General features: G+C 46.4%; 1 protein-coding gene across 2 annotated transcripts in view; it reads left to right on the top strand.

Annotated features, from left to right (window-relative positions):
- Positions 1 to 17,570, top strand: part of LOC142571212 (protein sax-3-like) — a 65,845-nt gene extending 48,275 nt beyond the window's left edge. For both annotated transcript variants that reach the window (XM_075679486.1, XM_075679485.1), the window contains 4 exons: positions 1,066 to 1,340; positions 4,111 to 4,318; positions 14,447 to 14,757; positions 17,199 to 17,570. In XM_075679486.1, the coding sequence (XP_075535601.1) occupies positions 1,066 to 1,340; positions 4,111 to 4,318; positions 14,447 to 14,757; positions 17,199 to 17,376 (972 nt within the window). In that variant the 3' untranslated portion in view covers positions 17,377 to 17,570. The remainder of the gene's footprint in view (positions 1 to 1,065; positions 1,341 to 4,110; positions 4,319 to 14,446; positions 14,758 to 17,198) is intronic.
- Positions 17,571 to 18,675: the final 1,105 nt, after the last annotated feature.

Below are 18,675 nucleotides of genomic sequence, written 5' to 3'. Positions count from 1 at the left end.
TACCATCTGAGAGTAAATAACATGGTGTATTAGTTTAAAACAATCACTGGCGTGTGAAATGGAACGCTAACTGCTGCATAAGGATGGGAATACCTTTCTTTTGGACAGAAACAGTCTTGCTCACTCTCCTGTCTTCCAGCGCCGCTCCTAAAGATTAATTGAATTTTAGAGTTTACGCGTCAAAAACACTATCTGATTATGAGGCATGGTTAAGTGGGGGGCTCCGGATTAAATTTGACTATCTGGCGCTCCTAACGCGCACTAAATGAGCGGTATAGCAACGTTTACATTTTGCCCCCATCTAAATACAGCCGCCGTGACCTGGATTTGATCCCGCAACGTCGATCTTAGCAGCACCACACCTGATGATATCGATTGCTGAAAAATAGCACATAAAATCGCGCCCACGTTTATTTTGGCGTTTTTCAACATTTTGATGCGTATATCGTCGACACCAGGTGGTGATGTAAGTTTTCAGCAATAAGTTAGCTTCTCAATGCCGTTAGGACAAAAAGCAATGTCAGGCGTGTTTGCACGAGCGAAATAAAGGAAAGGAGGCAAAATGCCTGGTTCGATTGTAAGAAAAGAAACAAAGAGAAACGCATTTAAGTTGCTCAGTCGTTTCGTGTTTGGGAATACGACGGTTTTGTTCGTCAAACAGAGCAAATGGCTGGGAGGTATTGTGGGTAATAATAGCCTCTTAGAATCCTTGGGTGTTATTTCATAACATAGCAAGAAGTGTTTGCGAAGAAAATAAAATTAAAAGGACGTTTTCTTTTTTCTTTTCGGCCAGAGTTTCGAACTCTTTTTTTTTTCCCGCTATATATTACTTGTTCCATGCGCATGTGTTGTGAGACCATTTCGTTTAGCGAAAGAGCCACTTATTGTACTGTTAAGATGGTTTCGCGCGACGATGGGGACACCTTTTCTGCTGAGGCGGTAGCGGGTACGTATTATACGTATTTTGCGAACAAACGAAAGCATTTGGTTTGTGTAAAGCAGCCAAATGACGCTTTTCAGAAGCCCATTTGGAAACACTGACCGCGCGAACTTGCCCCCACGCAGGTGGTCGGCGGCACCAATACCGCGCGCCTCAGCTGGCTCGTCGGCGGCGTCCCGCTCGCCTCGTCGAGGTCTCGGGCGCGACTCTCGGGATCCGCCGGCGTGCGCGACTCGCTGCTCACGCTGTCCGACGTGGCGCCAGCCGACAGCGGCGAGTACACGTGCCGGGCACTGGATGGGCGCTGCCCACGGGCCGCCGCGGCCACGACCAGCCTGCACGTGTGGCCGCACGGGGTGCACACCAACGAGGAGCTGCCCGGCGCCGGGAAGCTCATCAGGTGGGGCTGAGCGGGAGGCTGCCTCGAGCGCCTGGGAACGCGTCGTGCTGAAACGATTCGGAGCAACTGTCACAACGGAAGCTTGGCCTGAGAGTTAGGTTAGAATGTGTAGCGCAAAAAAAAAAAAAACGAAATGTGAAGGCCTCCATCAAACGGCCATGCATCTTCTCCTATGGCCGCTCACCCCCCAGCCTTCCCCCAGCGCACAATTTCAGCCTCGCGTAGTTTGATGTTGAATTGAATTCGCTATTTTATTGAATAGCAAGATTCGAGTTACTCGTCCTTTAATTTCACCAAGAACGACCGACGAGCAGTACTGTTTTCCTCACTCGGCTTGGGACCCTATTGTGCTAGTGGTGAATGGGAAGCGTATGTGATGGTGTTGGGATTGTGGCGCCGCGTTTGTCGACATACAAACATGGCACCGAAGTGCTAGATAACTTGGTTAGCAGCGAGGAAATGTCTTAGGTGAGAGGGACATAACGCCCACCTGCTTGAAGAGGAACGAAGAATGGAACGAAAGAGGGAAGAGAAACGCATGACACAGCACTTCGCACATACACACGCCGGAACATGCCTACAGGCGTGAGTCGAGTCGCGTTGGTGAAAGCTATTCTTGAACAGGTTTTCTTTTTCTTCTGTTGTTTTTGCGGGCATAGCTTACCGACGAGGTGCTTGACCTTTTGGGAATGAGAAATCAGTGAGCGACGATAGCGAAAGACGTTGGTGTTTGAACTTGCTCACCGGGCACTGTAAGATCAAGTGCACAAGCACTGGGACGAAACAACTCTCGCATCCAACGGAGGTAAGCCGTACGCGAAGTACTCGGCCCACGTCCTCGTCTGTGAAAGCCACATCAACGCTCATGATGCTTAATTTGACCGTAACAACCCTTACGCGGCGGTGTAGAAAATGACCGGACAAAGGTGGTTGGGGGGGGGGGGGGCATTTTCCCTCAGCATCACGTTCAACCGGGGCCAGACCGTTGTAGGCGCCGGCGTATAACCATCTGGAAGTCGTCGAATTGGCGCGATGTAAGCAAAATCAGTCACGTAGTCATGTCGCAAGTTTATCAACTGTTTCTTTCATAATGTACCATTGTGTAAGGGTACCTAGCGATACGTTAGCGTTCTTCCATGAGATGCGATTTCACAGCCCGCCTTCAATGCTACACGTCACTCTACACTGCGTATATGGCCGACGTAGATCGCAAAGTTGTTGCCGCTTGAAGTAGCAACAGCATGAAATGCATTCCGACACTAACGGAGCAGTTGAACAATGATGCAGCGCTTAAATGGGTTTGCGAACGACCGTTATTTTAAACGTATGTATTTCTCAGCGATGGTCCTCGTACTTTAATGGCCACTCGTGAAGGGTTTTTAATTTGAGCGTGCAGTAAACGCAGCTGCACGACTGCGTACGACAACGGATTGCGGTGCCGAAATCGCGGTGATTGCGTGGAGTTTGATCATTGATAAATATTAGTAATCTTGAATACTATATGTACACTTACGTATTATCGTCATCTATATGGGCGAAGGAAAAAGGCTATAGGAAAGGGCTTCACGTGACAATTTATGAAGACTAGCCATAAAAAATATGAAGGCGAGGCTCATAGGAATTGGGTCCTCACCACGAAAAGCCAGCAATTTTTTTTTAGCCTCCACGAGTGCGCCTACAGAATGGGAGAGAGTAAAGTTGAGGATGGGTGGCGAGATCTGATCAAGACGAGGACGTCGCTGTGTAGAGGCTACCACGAACTAAACAATGCCTCGAAATGTCGGGCAACCATTTAGGGCCTAGTTATCAAGGGCCAGCGAACGAATGGGCCGGGCAGGGAAGAACGGCGTCGTCAGAGGAAATTCCCTTATGGAGACTGGCTGCATTACGTCACGCTCCCGCCTAGTATTTTCTACCTCCATGGCAACCTATGTATCCGCCATGGTTGCTCAGTGTCATTGGTGCTGTGCTGCTAAGCATGACGTCGCGGGATCGAATGCCGGCCACGGCGGCCGCATTTCGATGGAGGTAAATTGCAAAAACGCCCACGTACTTAGAATTAGGTGCACATTAAAGAACTCCAGTAGCAAAATTAATCTGGAGTGCCCCACTAAGTGTGCTTCATAATCAGATCGTGGTTCAGGCACGTAGAACTCCACACTTGTGGCCTTCACCTTCTTGATGTTTGACGTGCCTTCAATTGATGACAATTCAATTTTTACGAAGCGTAACGGCTTCATTAGGATCGGTTACTTCGGCCACTTGTATTGTTTCGAGTTCAGAATGAAGAGGTTCTCGGAGAACCTGATATTAACATTTTACCAGGTGACAACCGCCGCGGTAGCTTAGCGGCTATGGGGCTGTGCTCCTAAGAACGAGCTCGCGGGTTCAAATCCCGGCCATGGCGATCGCATTTAGGCGGGGGAGAATTGCAAAATCTCCGGTATCCCCTGTATTGGGGGCACGTAAAAATCCCCTGGTGGTTCCCTACTGGGTCCCCTACTGAGTCCTCGAGTCCCCTGCTATGGTGTGCCTGGTAATCAAATCGTGGTTTTGCCACGTAAAGCCCCACAATTAATTTTCTTTAACAGGGGCCTTGAAGCACAAACTGAAGTTCACATGGGCCTTGACAGACGTGCTCGTTCCTGGTCCACTTATAGCTGGACGCACACATTTGTTTCCCGAAGATAGGACAGGCTGACTTGAGTTCAGAGATATGCGGAATAACATTCCCGCTTCATCACGACTATTTCGTTACTTTCGCGCCCAGGCCGTTTGACGCACAGCTGACGCTGTCCTGCTGGCTGCCGGACGCCGTGGAGAGCGCATTCAACTGGAGCAAAGATGGCGTCCCTTTGACAAAGGGAGACCGCGTGTCCACCACTGGTGGCACCCTGATAGTGAAACATCCGGGACAAAGCGATGCCGGAGTGTACGAGTGCAAGCACAGTGACTCCAACATTACAGTCTCCATACAGGTACCGTGTGCTAAGGTTCTTGAATACGTATTCAGGAATAGTGAGCTCAAACGAGGGAGCAGGAAAATGAACCCTTTAAATGCCGTGGGCAAGTCTTGCTCGGTGGCATTCCTTTTGTTTCTTTTTGTAGAAAGTGCCAATGACGAATGTGTCTCGTCCACGTGTTTGGGCGCTCTTTCTAAGCGGCGGTAACGGACCCGGCTCGTGCGATTCATTTAGACGCTCTGGCAAGTTTCCTCTTTCGCCACTAAGGATCCCAAGGAACAGAGTTCGTTGGGCAGAGATGTTGAAATGGCGGCTGCCAGTCGCTTGTTGCTGCTCCTCAGGCGAGCGTGCAAACTTCTGAAACATGCCTTATTTACTCGTCTAACGCACGGCACTTTGTGGGCTTTGTTCCGTCTGCAACAGACGAAGAACATCCGACAAGGCGATGGCTTGTCTTTTGCAAAGGTCGAAGCAACACTGAGAACAAGTACGCAAAGGAACATGCTTGTGGTGCAAGGAGTGTGGTGTACGTCTTTGCCTCGTGCGATGTTTTGAGATCCATCATAGGAAACTAACGTTCTAATCCTCCGGAGCCATGCTTCAAGAACTTTGACTTTTGGCATCTGCAAACCTGTCAACAATCGTTTGCTCTAATATGCACCCGCAGCAACCAGCGGTTGCAACGGAGCAGAACTCCTATAAACTCGCAAATTTTTAGTCAAAGTGCATGGCTATTGTTAATTCGTGTTTTCAGCCGCAAGTTGTGAACTTACTGCCCCCCATGTTATATATATTTTCTATATGAAAAAAAAAAGGAAAGTTAGCTGTCCAGATGTGCAATAAAAAAGCCTTTCCCTGAACAAATAATTTTTTTTTGCCGGCACATGTAGGGTTGAAACGTGTTCAGAAAGTATCTTGCTACTACTGACGTTGTACTGTGACTATCTTCGAATTATATTGTTTTAGGAAGTGCTTTGGAAAATTATACGACCCGCCATGGTGTATCACTGCCTTTAGCGTTGGGCTACTAAGCCCAAGGGTGCGCGATCAAATCCCGACCGCAGCGGCCATATTTAAATGGCGGCTACATGCAAAAACATCCATGCACCGTGCATGTTAAAGAAATCCAGATGACCTTAAAGGGAAGCTGAAACACTTTTCGAAAAAAATGAGTTCGCTGCGGCATTCTACAGTTTTTAGTCCACTGAACACGAATATCTCGTTTAAAAAGGGCGGAAACAAACGCAAGCAGCTGTTTTTTGCAAGAAAACGCGCACCGGCGCCTCAGGGCATCGCGCGAACGCCGCCGTTGCCCGTGATTGGTCGAGACCGCTTTGACGTCATTCACGGGGATCGCCGGTCGGCGCCGCCGTTTCAGAGCGTAGCACGCTGTTCTGTTCTGGCTTCACAGCTGAGTTGTAAGCATTATGGAACGTTCTCGCTGTCTCGGAGAGCTTGTATTTTCGCCGTACATGTTCGAACCGACAGCCGATACAGAAAACGATGGCGGCACCGGGGGCAACGACGATGTTGAGTGTGCCAACAGCGAGAGCGATGTGTGCACCTTCTCGCGCGTTGGAAATCTTAGCTGGTACACCCGGCCACAAGATATTGCGGACCATGAAATCTGAGAAAATGCTGATTATCTCCGCAGCCGCACAACGCAGACTAGTACTTGCATTTCGGGCCTCGACTAGAATATGTTAACAACATTGTCGTATACAGTTTTACTGGCTACTACTACAAGCTTCCCGGAAATTGAACGTTTTCTGAGGTCTCGTGGTCCGTAAACTTTTGTGGCTGGGTGTACATATGTCTTTTCATGTAGCTGCACGTTGCAATGACGGGAGAAAAAACGCGCTAAAGTGTCACTTTGAACTTGCTGCTGCAAGAATGCCGAAGCACTAACATCTCATTAGATTGTAAACCCACGTGCGATTCAGCGATGTCATGCACCTTGCCGCTGCTTGTCTAAAGTTCCGTGGTTTTTTTGCGTGTTGATACACGATCGCGAACATAAGTGCCGCCTTTGGCTACTTCGAACTCTTCAACATTATCTGCCTGTGTCACACTGGCTGCTTCGAACTCTTCGATTGGTGATGGTAGTGGAACAGGTTCATCAGGGGCTCGGTTCTCAAGGTGCTCTGCTAGAACCTGAAAGAGTGCAAGCATGGATGTCATGAATATCAGCATATCATGCATATCAGCAAACATGACAACAGTTCGATTACTTACAGTAATTGAAATACTTTGTCAGTAATTTATGTGATGGAGTAGTTGTCTGGCGATCTAGTAATGTGAATTATTTGGTGTCGGTAATTTCATGGCTCAAGTAATTTATTAATTGCGTTAAATATGCACCAGTAAGCTGTGTACGGCTCCAGAATGTTGGTAGTGTCGTGAGGTGTCGTGGAGGCACTGGGGGGGGGGGGCATGAAATGTTGGCATGTTTGTTACCTTGAAGAAAGGTTGGCATCCCTTTATACTTTGCTTCTTGTGTGCATGAAAAGTTTTTGAAAGCAATCGTAAAGCAATACCACTACTTTTTTGAAAGCGCTAATTGGTAATGTAATTCATATCAATGAGCGTAATAAGAAAGTAATTAGTAATGTATTATATTTACTTTCAAATAATAATTTTGGCATGCGTGATGCATAGCTAGTTAAAGGCAAGAAGACATTTTTTGTCCAACAGCGATGCCTGTATTGGGATCTTAGACCACGTCGAACGCTGACAAGTTCAATACCTCACAACGTTACTTCATTATTTGAGCCCGTTCGCCTAGCCACGGGCGCGGCTGGGCCGATGCTCGTTTTTGTGGCATTTCGCTGCTGGTAGCAAGCTGTGAGTGCGAAATCTACGGAACGAAGTTTTTACCCGACGAGTTGAATTAGTGTAACGCGAGCATGAAAATATTACCGTAACGCCTCATGTCGTGAAATGTGAACACGAATGCTGAACAGCTAAACCTGCGGGCACCGCGTGGTAGGACGAATAGCAAATATCACTGAATGCGCAAGCGTAACCCCGGCCAGTTATTTCACCGTACCAAAGCAGCGCCGAACAAACAGCCATAGTACAGTGTTCCGTGACAAAGTGGAGTGGAAAACCAGGAGGAAAACGGCAAGCACTTTGCACGCATGTCCATATTCCTGGCTGAGCCTCCACCTCGCTTCGTCATAGGCCGCTGTAAGGCCGTTTGTTCGACACTCAGGTGATCATCCGCTTTAAAAATTGCCCGTGTGCACATAAAAATCCTTACCTCACCCTTTCTCCTCTTGGCGAAGGCCGCTCTTGGAAGTGGCGAGGTTTTTCTCTTGTGGGATAATATAGACGGAACAACGCCGGCCTTCAGTCGCGCCGATTTAATTGGAATACCGATTGCCGCATCGTTGTCAAGCTCCGATGATAATCACTGTCGCGGAAATGGTCCGAACACAGCACAGTTGATTTCGTCGGCAAGAAATTATCTCTCCTCACCGCACGGACCCACTGCGCTGCAAGTTTCTTGTCCTTCGGGAACATGTCAAACACCACATCGTCTCGCCCGCCTGTGTTCGCACAGCCGAATGCTGCACAGAACGAGGACATGTTGGGCGCCCTTGGCTGTAGGCACTCACGCAGCACAGAAAGGAAGCACTGTTCACGAAAATCGCGAAAGAAAACAAACGTGAGCGGCGGCAGATCTCTCGTAGCGTCGTTTAGTAAACCGCAGGACGGAAAGAAACATGCCAGCACGCCGTTCCGGCAGTACGGTCCCCGGGAATGACGTCACTCTCGCCGGTTCTCTCCTCCGGCTGCATCCTCTCCCGACGCTCCGGGAAGTGACGGGGCGTGTCCGCGAGGGGGGGGGAGGGGAGGGGCGATTTAGAAAGCGATTTCTGCCCCTTATATTGACAATACAAAGAAAAAATTTCAGAACCGTAAATTAATAGGTCTGTTCGTCCCAACCCCAGCAATTCATGGAAATTGAAAACCGTTTCAGCTTCCCTTTAATCCGGATTTTCAGACTACGGCGTGCTTCATAATCATATTGTGGTTTTTGCATGTAAAGCACCAGAATTTTAAAAAATATATGAGAAGCCAAAGCACTCAGTAACTACACTTAACATGCTGCCTTTCACTCTGCCAGCTTTTGTAGCAATATATTCGACTACAGCACTTCAATTTTCCGCTCATGTGAGAAGACAGATATACCTCGGTTAAAACTCTTCGGTTTAGAAAATTCTGTTTACATCACGTGTTTTGTGGGAAAATAAATGTTTTACATCACCTCTGATATTTGATGGCACGTGAGCGATTCTGAGATATTGTGAAGATATATTTGTTAACATCACTTCTCATACAGCATAGTGCTTGAGTCACTGCCTGTACATTTTTTTTGTGAGTCTCCGTGTCCCACTTGTAGCTAACTGATGGGGACAGAGGCCCCGTCCATCTGTAGCCTATACGAGACAAGAGTGCTAGAAAAATGCAATTTTGACAGGATGAAACTAAAGCAGTGCATTCCGTCGCAGATCTGATGTGTTGCCGATCTTACAATTATAATATAAAATTGGCGAAAGTACAAGTGCTTCTCTAAAGGCGCTTTAAGGTATAGCCGCTAGGCACAATGCTGCACGTAGTTCTTGTTCTAATGTTCGTTGGCTCATGGTATTCACAGTAGCACCTTTTGGCGTACTCATTTGTACTCTTGCATACTTCTTTTCTTTTCGAGCCTGAAGGAATAAGTATGGCTTGTAAAAATTTTTTATTGACCGCAGTGTCCTGCAGATTCTTAGATAGATAGATAGATAGATAGATAGATAGATAGATAGATAGATAGATAGATAGATAGATAGATAGATAGATAGATAGATAGATAGATAGATAGATAGATAGATAGATAGATAGATAGATAGATAGATAGATAGATAGATAGATAGATAGATAGATAGATAGATAGTACTTTTATTCATGTCAATTTTCGTACACCAAAATCAGGCCTACCAAAGCCTCCCCAAGGGATTGAGTGGCAGCGCCTGGCAGACAGCAAAACAAAAGAAAATAGAGATGTTGCAACCAACTCGACAAACAAACAAAACAAAAAAAAATTTAACAACTCAGAGAGACAGACATAGAAACATAACTATTACAACAGCAAAAGGATGACAGTAATGCGAAATTAAGACAGTAACACTCGATTAAATCACTATGGGGCAGGAAGTAATGCGGAGACTTACCGCAAAATTTTTTTCAGGGTGTATTTTGTTCTCATGCGGAATACACTAGGTGGCATACTATTGAAACAGGCAGGTACGTAGTATTGACGTGTGCGCTATCCGTATCGGGTTGAGGAGCGAGGAATGCAGTAACGGTATTTTGGTCTTAAATCACGTGCAGGAACATATGGAATGGTGAACTGACTGTACCAGAAATGTTTGAGCACAATAGTTTCTGTTAATAAAGCGTTAAAATTTGGAAGCTTTAATCTTCTAAAAATATCAATGTTATTACCAATGGGCAGGTCGTAGGCAATATTCTTTAAAAGTAAACGTAGAAGCGAATTCACCCTGCGCTGCCAGCGAACCGTGCAGTGACCATAAACAGTGATTCCGTATCTAAGTACACTATAGGCTAGAGCGTGTGTAACACATTTACGGACAGAAAAAGGCATAAAATATCTAATATTATACAGGACACAAGATACAGCGCGAAGTCTTTGACAAACAAAAGAAAGGTGCGAGTTCCAAGACAGATCACTGTCGAAGATCAGGCCAAGATATTTGACCGAATGCGCATATGTTACTGATACACAGTTACAATGAGAACAGGAGGAAGTGTGCAAATAAACAGGATGACTCAACTCAATTTTTTTTAAAGGGTTATGAAAACATATACGTTGCGTTTTAGAAGTATTAACATTGATAAGGTTAGACTTAAACCAGTCCATGGCTTTAATAGCTGCCATCTGTAATGCTGTAACAGCATCGGTGTATTTCTTTGCGCACGCAACAATGACGGTGTCGTCAGCATACTGGAACAATGAAACAGGCACATTGTTAGCAAGATCATTAACGTATAGATTGAATAACAAAGGACTCAATATAGAACCTTGCGGGACTCCGGAAGTAATTGCCGTGAAATCGCTATGGAATCTTGAAATCGACACATATTGGCGCCTATCTTGTAAAAAGTTAGTAAGTAAGTGTAGAAACGAACCTCGAAATCCCAATGTAGAAAGTTTATCAAGCAGAAGAACGTGGCAGATGCTATCGAAGGCCTTGCTTACGTCAAGAAAAAGAGAGCATACGACTTCATTCTTATCAAAAGCTGAATTTACTGTGTCAGAGAATTCTTCAAGAAGATCTGTTGTTCCTTTTCCTGGTATGAAGCCATATTGACAAGGTGATAGAACATTGTGCGTATTCAAAAAATTCGTCATGGTAAGTAATAGATGCTTTTCAAAAATTTGGCCAATGCATGGCAGAATAGAGATAGGTCGATAATTACTCATGATGTTTCTGGAGCCACCCTTATACAAAGGTACAATTTTAGCAGTTTTCATTGAAGTCGGTATTATACCTCTGGAAATGATACTATTAAGCATAACTAGTAGGACACCCTTAATCGCTTCAAAATTTCTGCACAGTTCAGAAACAGTGAGGCCGTCATGACCAGGAGATTTACAACGTTTAAGACTGAAAAGTATACACCTTAAATCACTTTCGGTAATGTCAGGAAGGAAAGCAGATTCCATCACACTGGGAGGCATAGGACAGTCGTTAGGCGGGGTACGAGATGCACCAGAGACCAGAGAAAATAGTTTGTTAAAGTCATTCGCAATGCTCTGTCCATCTTTATGGAAATGAGATATGAAATATGTATCATTATAAATAGCAGCGCTTGCTCCTTTCAGGTTATTCACCAATGACCATGTTTTCTTGCAGTTAGAACGTGCGTCGTTAAACTGAGACCTAAAGTGATTGCGCTTGGCCACACGGATCATGGCATTAACTCGGTTTCGTTCATGTTTAAACTGTAGTCGTAGTTCAGAGCAGTTTGGAGCACGTCTTGATCGAGCCCAGAGTAGATCTTTTTCTTTGATGGCTTCCAGTATTACGGGTGACATCCACTTATTGTCTAAATTTCGTTGCTTAACGATCACCATGCGTGAAGATTCGGCTTTGTGTGAACGAACAACCTCGACGAAACTGTCATATAAGTCTGCAGGGGACACATTGTCAATAAAAGAATGCGAATCGTACTTTGCTATTCTTTCATCGAAACGCTTATAATCAAGTACTGATACGTTTTGCTGGCTTCGCAAAGGTGCAGGGTGGCTAGAACCATCCGTTAACGAGCAGCAGACGAAATAGTGGTCTGCAAGCTTGACTTCAACCACAGCAGACCGCACCAACCAGTTTTGAGAACGCACATTTATGTGGTCGATGCAAGACGAGACTTGCTGCCCCGATAAGTATTCCTCACGTGTAGGGCTGTGGATTTTAGTCTCTAGTCCCCACTTTGATAAAGTGTCAAGATAATCTGCGACCGTTGGCACAGTTGGGCGTAGAATATCGATATTCATATCCCCGATAATGCACACGTGTTCTTCACTGGAAAATGATGATATTGCCGAATCAAGCTCAGCTAAAAAGATTCGACCGTTACAACACGGAGGGCGGTAAATTGCGAGTAGAATCAACGACAACCAAGGTGTACTTAGGCGGAGCGCAACTACTTCTGCTTGAGTAAAAGGAATACTAATTTCGGAAACGGACCAAGAATCTTTAACAAAAACTGCGATTCCTCCTCCTGTTCGTTGCAGACGAGTATAAGAATGTAATTGGTAACCTGGCAGCGAGAAATTTGGTAACACATCTGACGAAACGTTCACTTCCGTGAGAGCAATAACGTCAAAATTTGAATGAAAAGGGTGAATCAGCGCACAAAAATGGTCCCAATGCTTCCGTATACTGCGAATATTAACGTGAGTAAACTGAAAGGAATTGCCTGTGTGATGCTGAAAGAACTTCTGGACTTCAGAAAAATTGGAACACTTCACGAAACCAATGTCAGACATGGTTATGTTAGTTTTTCCAAGATCAGAAAGCTTGTTGACACGAATGAGGGGCGCGCCTTCGGACTGTTTTGCAAGGATCTTCCCATTTTTGGTCCAGATGAACTCAAAACCCTTTTCTTTGCCACGAGACCTTGCTAGACGGAACAACTCGCGATTAGCCCGAGACAGGTTATCGTTAAAAAACAGCCGAGGAGACATATCGTCATGCACCAAATCAGGAAGGCGCCTCCGGGCCCCGAGCCATTTCTGCTTAACGGAAATTGAGCGAGTTTGCACTAGAATTGGTGGAATATAGTCGCCTCTGGATGACAGCCGATGCACTGCCGAGATATCTGCTTGTTGAAAATCGGTTATGTTTAGCTTGCCTGCCAAAGTACTTAAGAAAGAGTGTAAGTTTTCATCAGATTTGACAGGAAGGCCGTGAATCTCGAAGTTACATCTTCTGCCATATTGTTCGAGGTCATTTATTTCCCCACTCATCCTGTCAATCACCTGTGTCTGGGAAACTACTGTTGAAGAGAGCGATTGAACTTGTGACCGAAGGTCTGCAAGCTCATTCTGATTAGTGGCCACTGTAGCAAGCACCGAGTCATACCTTGACGAAAGGAAATCAATAGCGGACCGTATGTCCTCGACTGCAGAGGCAACCTTTTCACTAGCTTCCCTGACCAACAATAGTTCCTCGATTTTCACCATCAATGTTGAAACAGTTGTAGTCAAAGAATCTAGTTTCATATTCAGAGCAGACAGTTGCTGTGAGAATGAACTATCACCTGGGTTGGATGCCTTGTCTGGTTGCTTAACCGAATCAACCTTGCATGAAGGGCACTTCCACGTTTCACGTGTCACTGTACTCATCTTCTTGTAGGCGTTATCAGAAACTGACGAGCAGTTTTTCCCCAGGTGGAATTCGCCCTCACAGGTAGAACAACATCTCTCGGTATGGCTTTTGAGCAAGAAGTACATAAAGAAGACATGGTGCAGTCAGCGGCAAAACACCTAAAAGTGATGAATTACAACAGGTGTAATCAACACTCACCTGCCAAAAACGAAGCAAACGTTTAGTCTAGGACAAAGGTTTGCCGCTGACTGCAATGATCCACGAAGTTGACGGTCTTTAAATAATCGGTGATCGACGCCAGGGGGACATTATTGGCAGGTCCAGAGCCAATGAAGTCAAGGATGGCTTGCTACGTCGAAACTGCAGCTTCCCCGAGATCCGCATGCGTAGATCAGTCACCAGGAACAGTTGCGAAGATGATAGCCATTGAAGATACGAGCGGTTTTCCAGCTGATACTGTCCCACAGCTTGCAGAGCCTGCCAAAAACGAAGCAAACGTTTAGTCTAGGACAAAGGTTTGCCGCTGACTGCCAAAATAAGCACTTATATAAAAAAGAAGGCGTAACCACATACAGAATTACTTTGCTGGACTGGTATGGCATCATGCAGATCAGTTATGCAGGGAATATATGATGATGATCATAATTGATGATGATTATTAGGTTTTAATTTGCAGACTAGCATATTTCGTAGCTCTAATTCTTTTATTCTCGTTCTTCATTAAATAATATTGTACAGCTAATCATGCCACGTAACAAACCCGACTCCACCTCTCCCGTGCTTATTTTTCTACAGAAACTGTGAACGCCTCTAGGTCCTTTCGACCACAGACAAGTTAACGCTCCCAATCGTTTCCAGTCCCAGCGCTTCTTAAAAGGGGCGTTCTCTACGGTCCTGCCGTAGTGAATTTATTGGCATACTATTACACTGAGCTGCAGCCGCCTCCGGGCTTTTGCTGCTGCAGGCGCGTGCTTCATCCTGTTCTGAATACTCGCTCCGATACTCCTCTGCACATTCTTCAGTGACATCTGGTGGGGAATTCGTTGCACACTGAGTTTCGAACGCTGATCTGCCAGCGCGTGATCTTGCAGCACGCCCCGGGTCAGACTAACAGCGCGGACGCAGCCGGCTTGAACAGTTAACGACCGCTTCAGCTTCTCGCGAACAGAGCAAAAGCATCGCGCGTCGAATGGCGCCAACTGTCGTGTAAGCGGCGGGCCGTTGTTGACGCTCGCAGGTCCGCTACAAAGTGTTCTGTTACCTGGACTGGGAAGCCAGTGCACCCGAGCCCTCGCACTGGATTTCGGGCAAGCCCGCGCGCCTTGCCGTGCAGCTGACCGGATGGCCGCCGGCGCGCATTGTCTGGTTGCGCGACGGGGTGGTGCTGTCGCCCTCGGACCGCGTCCACCTCGAGGCCCACAACAACGTCTCCAAGGCCGTCCTTGTGGTCGAGGACGCAGTGGCTGACGACAGGGGCAACTACAGCTGCCTCGCCAGCAATGGTTTCGACGCCGACCGCTTCGATGTAATGGTCCGTGTACGCAGCAGGTGGGATTATAGCTTCCCCCCTTCTTAACAGAACAACACGGCATGTCTGGAACCACGCAATGCAGCATTGTTGACGACCGACAGCGCGAAAGGTTGACATAGACGAGTGAAGGAACTGAATGAAAATCACACTGTGTCGTTCAGCTCCTTCTGTTTAGAGTCATAAATTTTAGAGCTATTTTTACATAATGAATTCATGTAACTTCGCTCAGCTTTCAGGCTGTCGTGTTGCCATGCCATGGGCGCTTCTGCTTCGCGCTAGTGATCCTAAGTGATGATAAAATGAACGAAGATGGCAGGAACAGTAGGGAACGCACAATACGAGCATGAACAGGCCCATATTGTGGTCATCAGCATAATCATCTTTATGTGCGCTGCAGGAAGGAGTCCTCCCTAAGCGATCTTCGATAACTTTGGACCTCTATGGTCTACATAGATGCATTTGCAGACGGGCATACATATGCAGTACTAGAGTGCGAAAACTTTAATGCATCGGGCTGAAGTGTAACGTAGGACAGACATAAAAAAAGACAACACAAGTGAGGCAGTTGCACACGTGCAGGGGAATCGACAGATACTGACAAGTACACGCGCGCTTAATGCCGAAGGGCACGCGATTCAGAAATGCGGCGTCATGAGCCCTGAGCGCAAGAAATTGATTTCTTGAAACGTGCACCTTAGATTGTGGGCGCAAATGAAGTTCCTATTCCCCTCCTTTCGGAAGACAGGGGGAACTTCGTTTAGACATTTGACGAGGCGCTATTTCTGTGCTTCATTCGCTATGGACACTCCAGGCTCATATCTGCCATCGCTGTCGCCGTGGTGTTCCGTGCAAAGTGCAAGGGCGATAACTTCGTTGCCGGACGTCTTACGTTGTACGTGCGAGTGAAACCTTGCGAGGGTGAGCCGGCGACTGTGGCTCAACCTGGCGCGTGCAAGGGCAGAGGCGGTGGTATGAGGTGGTGCGTGGAATCTGGAAAGGAGTGCTAACGTTCGCAAATGCCACTCTATGCTTAAAGTCGGATACGTTGTCGGGGTTCGAAGTTAACCATAGATCGGTAGGCCGGTTGGCTTTGGGAGCCCACAGTAAAAGCAAAAAATTAGGCAGGGTAAGGTGGCATAGGTTGGGGCTCTTTTGAAGTCAGAAAAGGGCAGAGGAAAATTAGTTTTCAAGAAAGACTCACCAACGTGGATAAAAATAAATAGGAAGCTAAAGTATACGGGCATCTGTACTTGAAAAGCGTGGACATAGAATGGAGAAAAAGGCCAAGAAATTTGGCAAGCAAGTACAGGGTAATTGAAACTAAATAGACAGCCAGGAATGATCAGGGAACAAAGCAAGAGAAACGGTGACAGTTAATCGCACGCAAAGAACGGAAACGAAAGGGACCATAGAGATTTACAAGAATGAGAAGAAAGAAATCGGAAGGCAAAATCTTATGATGACACATAGTGCAGTGTCTTGCTATTTGAAGCTCGAGCCGGTTGCCTACGGACAAAAACACACAGGAGCAAATATTTGCAACAATATGAGACATGTGTATGCTTCAATGAAAATCGAGAGACCACTCAGCACATCCTAATGGAATGCAAATGGATTCACCCAGTGACAACCGTAGGTGACGTATATCTTCCAGAAGCGCTTGGGTTTAAAGGAGACGGAAGCGTCAACCGGTCATGAGTCGAGATAAGCAAGATACGTGTGAAGCATTGATGTAAAAGGAGAAGAGATTGATAAGACCGGATCTCTTAGTCATAGCTAGCGGTATAAGGTAGACTTTAAAGGAAAAAAAGGCAAAGAATAAAAAGATATATACAAAAATGCGATATATATGAAAAACGTGCAGCATACCTGATAAAACCAAGCAGGCTATAGGCGACTATTTGTCACCTCACCCTTTCAAAGGGGATGCCATTAAATCATCATCATCACCGCGGCAGCGGCGACGCCGGCCGTGCGGGGGAAAGAAAGAAAAGGACCAGAAAGCTCGCCTTTGCGCACCTGCACGGTAATGAGGAGGTAGGCGCTCCTTGCGAATTAAGCGAATTTGAATTGCGCTACATACGTAATGTGCATGCTGTCTTTGAAACAGGCGTCCGTCGCACTCGCTCCGCCGGACCCAGGTTGTCAACTCCGCGTAACAAAAGGCTCGGCACAATTTGGTTGCGCCCGCACTTGTGTGCGCGTGCGTTCGTGTAGTCGTGTTTCGTCTCTTTATGCAATCACGCGAAGCTTCGCCGTAGGTAGATTCCAACTCGTTGGATCTGCTGCACTTCTTTTCTCAGGTGAACGAACCGGCCTAACGGCGAACGCTTTTGCAGCTCATAACTTGCACGCGCGCATGCGGTTAAGTGCATAGTGTGCACTTGCGATCTTGTTCTAGGCCTCTCAAAGCACGTGGATCCTAAGGTAAGGACACGAGTTTTATCACGTGTCGCAGGTACGCGTTTGTGATTCCCCTGTCGGGAATTGGCATCGAGATCTTCCTGCTGTTGGCCATCATCGCGCTTTCCGAGCTGCGCAAGCGCCGATCCAGGGGGCGCCACCGCCGAGCGCTGGAAGCAGCGCCGCCAGCCGCTGCACCCGTGCAGGCTCAAGGCGCGGGAAAGCGCGCATGACGACGCGATTGTGCTTGTTTTTTTTTTGTTTCTTTAAATTTTCTCTGTTGGGTTCTCACAAAAATGTTTGCAGAGGACACGCAAAAGTAATAAAGTCGTGTAATATTGGGGGACTACTGATGCGGATAACATGCCGACGAATTATTTTTCTTGCAAAGATTTGTGGATGAGGTAAATGAAACTAGACACCGATTACAACGCGGGGGAACAAGAACCGGAAGCAGGCATGTTCTATCAGCGGACATGAATCTACTGTCGTTGCTGCAAGAAAACACTGCGTAATTCAACAAAATTTGTCGCTTTACTGACCAGAAAATATACCTTGAAATTATATTAAGCTAGTATATACTCTGGTGGTAAATATTTGCGATCAAGGTACACGATGTTGGAAGAATAATTGTATGCCATATCATGTCCTTACTATATTTATATCAAGGTACTGTAAGATTACGTTTATTAGCTACTGACAATAGAGTTTGTCAATTTTAAATTTTCTGTACTAACACACAAGAATATTCGTCGATCTTGTACCTAATTTACCACATCATCATTCCACGGTAACCTATGGTGCCAGCGGTACATTCATCACATGTACGCAAGTACGTCCCATAAATGATGATTTACTTCTAGTTTGTCACGTCCGACACATCCCGAGGACGATGGCACCCGTTACCACTGCACCACCTCCACAGACTAGCCACCTCAACCGCAAGTCAAGCCCATAGTCAAGAGATATGGGTCTTTACATAAACGAAGGAAAGACATCAAGCATCGACCAAGACACTCCAAGAATGAAAGGGAAGCGGAAAGCACAAAAGAGGGAACACTTTTGGGCTACAATATATACGAGGTGGTGCGAGAGTATGGTGTCATCGCTAACATGTGCAAATGCAATTCTTTGCTTAAAATCGGATATCGTCTCAGGGTGACAGATTACCGAAAGGTCGGTAGGCCGGTTGGCCGTCCGGGCTAAAGGTAAAGCCACGAATTTACAGATCGCAAACCAGCAGCATTATGACATGAAACAAGCGCTCTAAAAATGAATAAAAAATAAATGATCCCGGCAGGGGCTGCGGCGCCTTTAGTAAAGGACACAAGCGTTTCACTTAACAAAACTTACATTTGGATAAGTTGGTTTACCTCCATCTATGGTAAAGCTGCACGATCGTTTAAGCACCTGCCTGTCTGTCCAACATATTTACTGCCGCAAGACAGGAGAATTTGGTAGACTACTACAGAACGCAATAAAATATTGTTGGAAGTCAGCGCTGTGTATGCCGTCTATTGCAGTTCTTGTCC

The sequence above is a fragment of the Dermacentor variabilis genome, chromosome 2 (assembly GCF_050947875.1).
Source record: "Dermacentor variabilis isolate Ectoservices chromosome 2, ASM5094787v1, whole genome shotgun sequence".
NCBI classification, from domain to species: Eukaryota; Metazoa; Arthropoda; class Arachnida; order Ixodida; family Ixodidae; genus Dermacentor; species Dermacentor variabilis.
The sequence above is the reverse complement of the archived record's forward strand: the minus strand, read 5'-3'. Positions and strand labels throughout refer to the sequence as shown.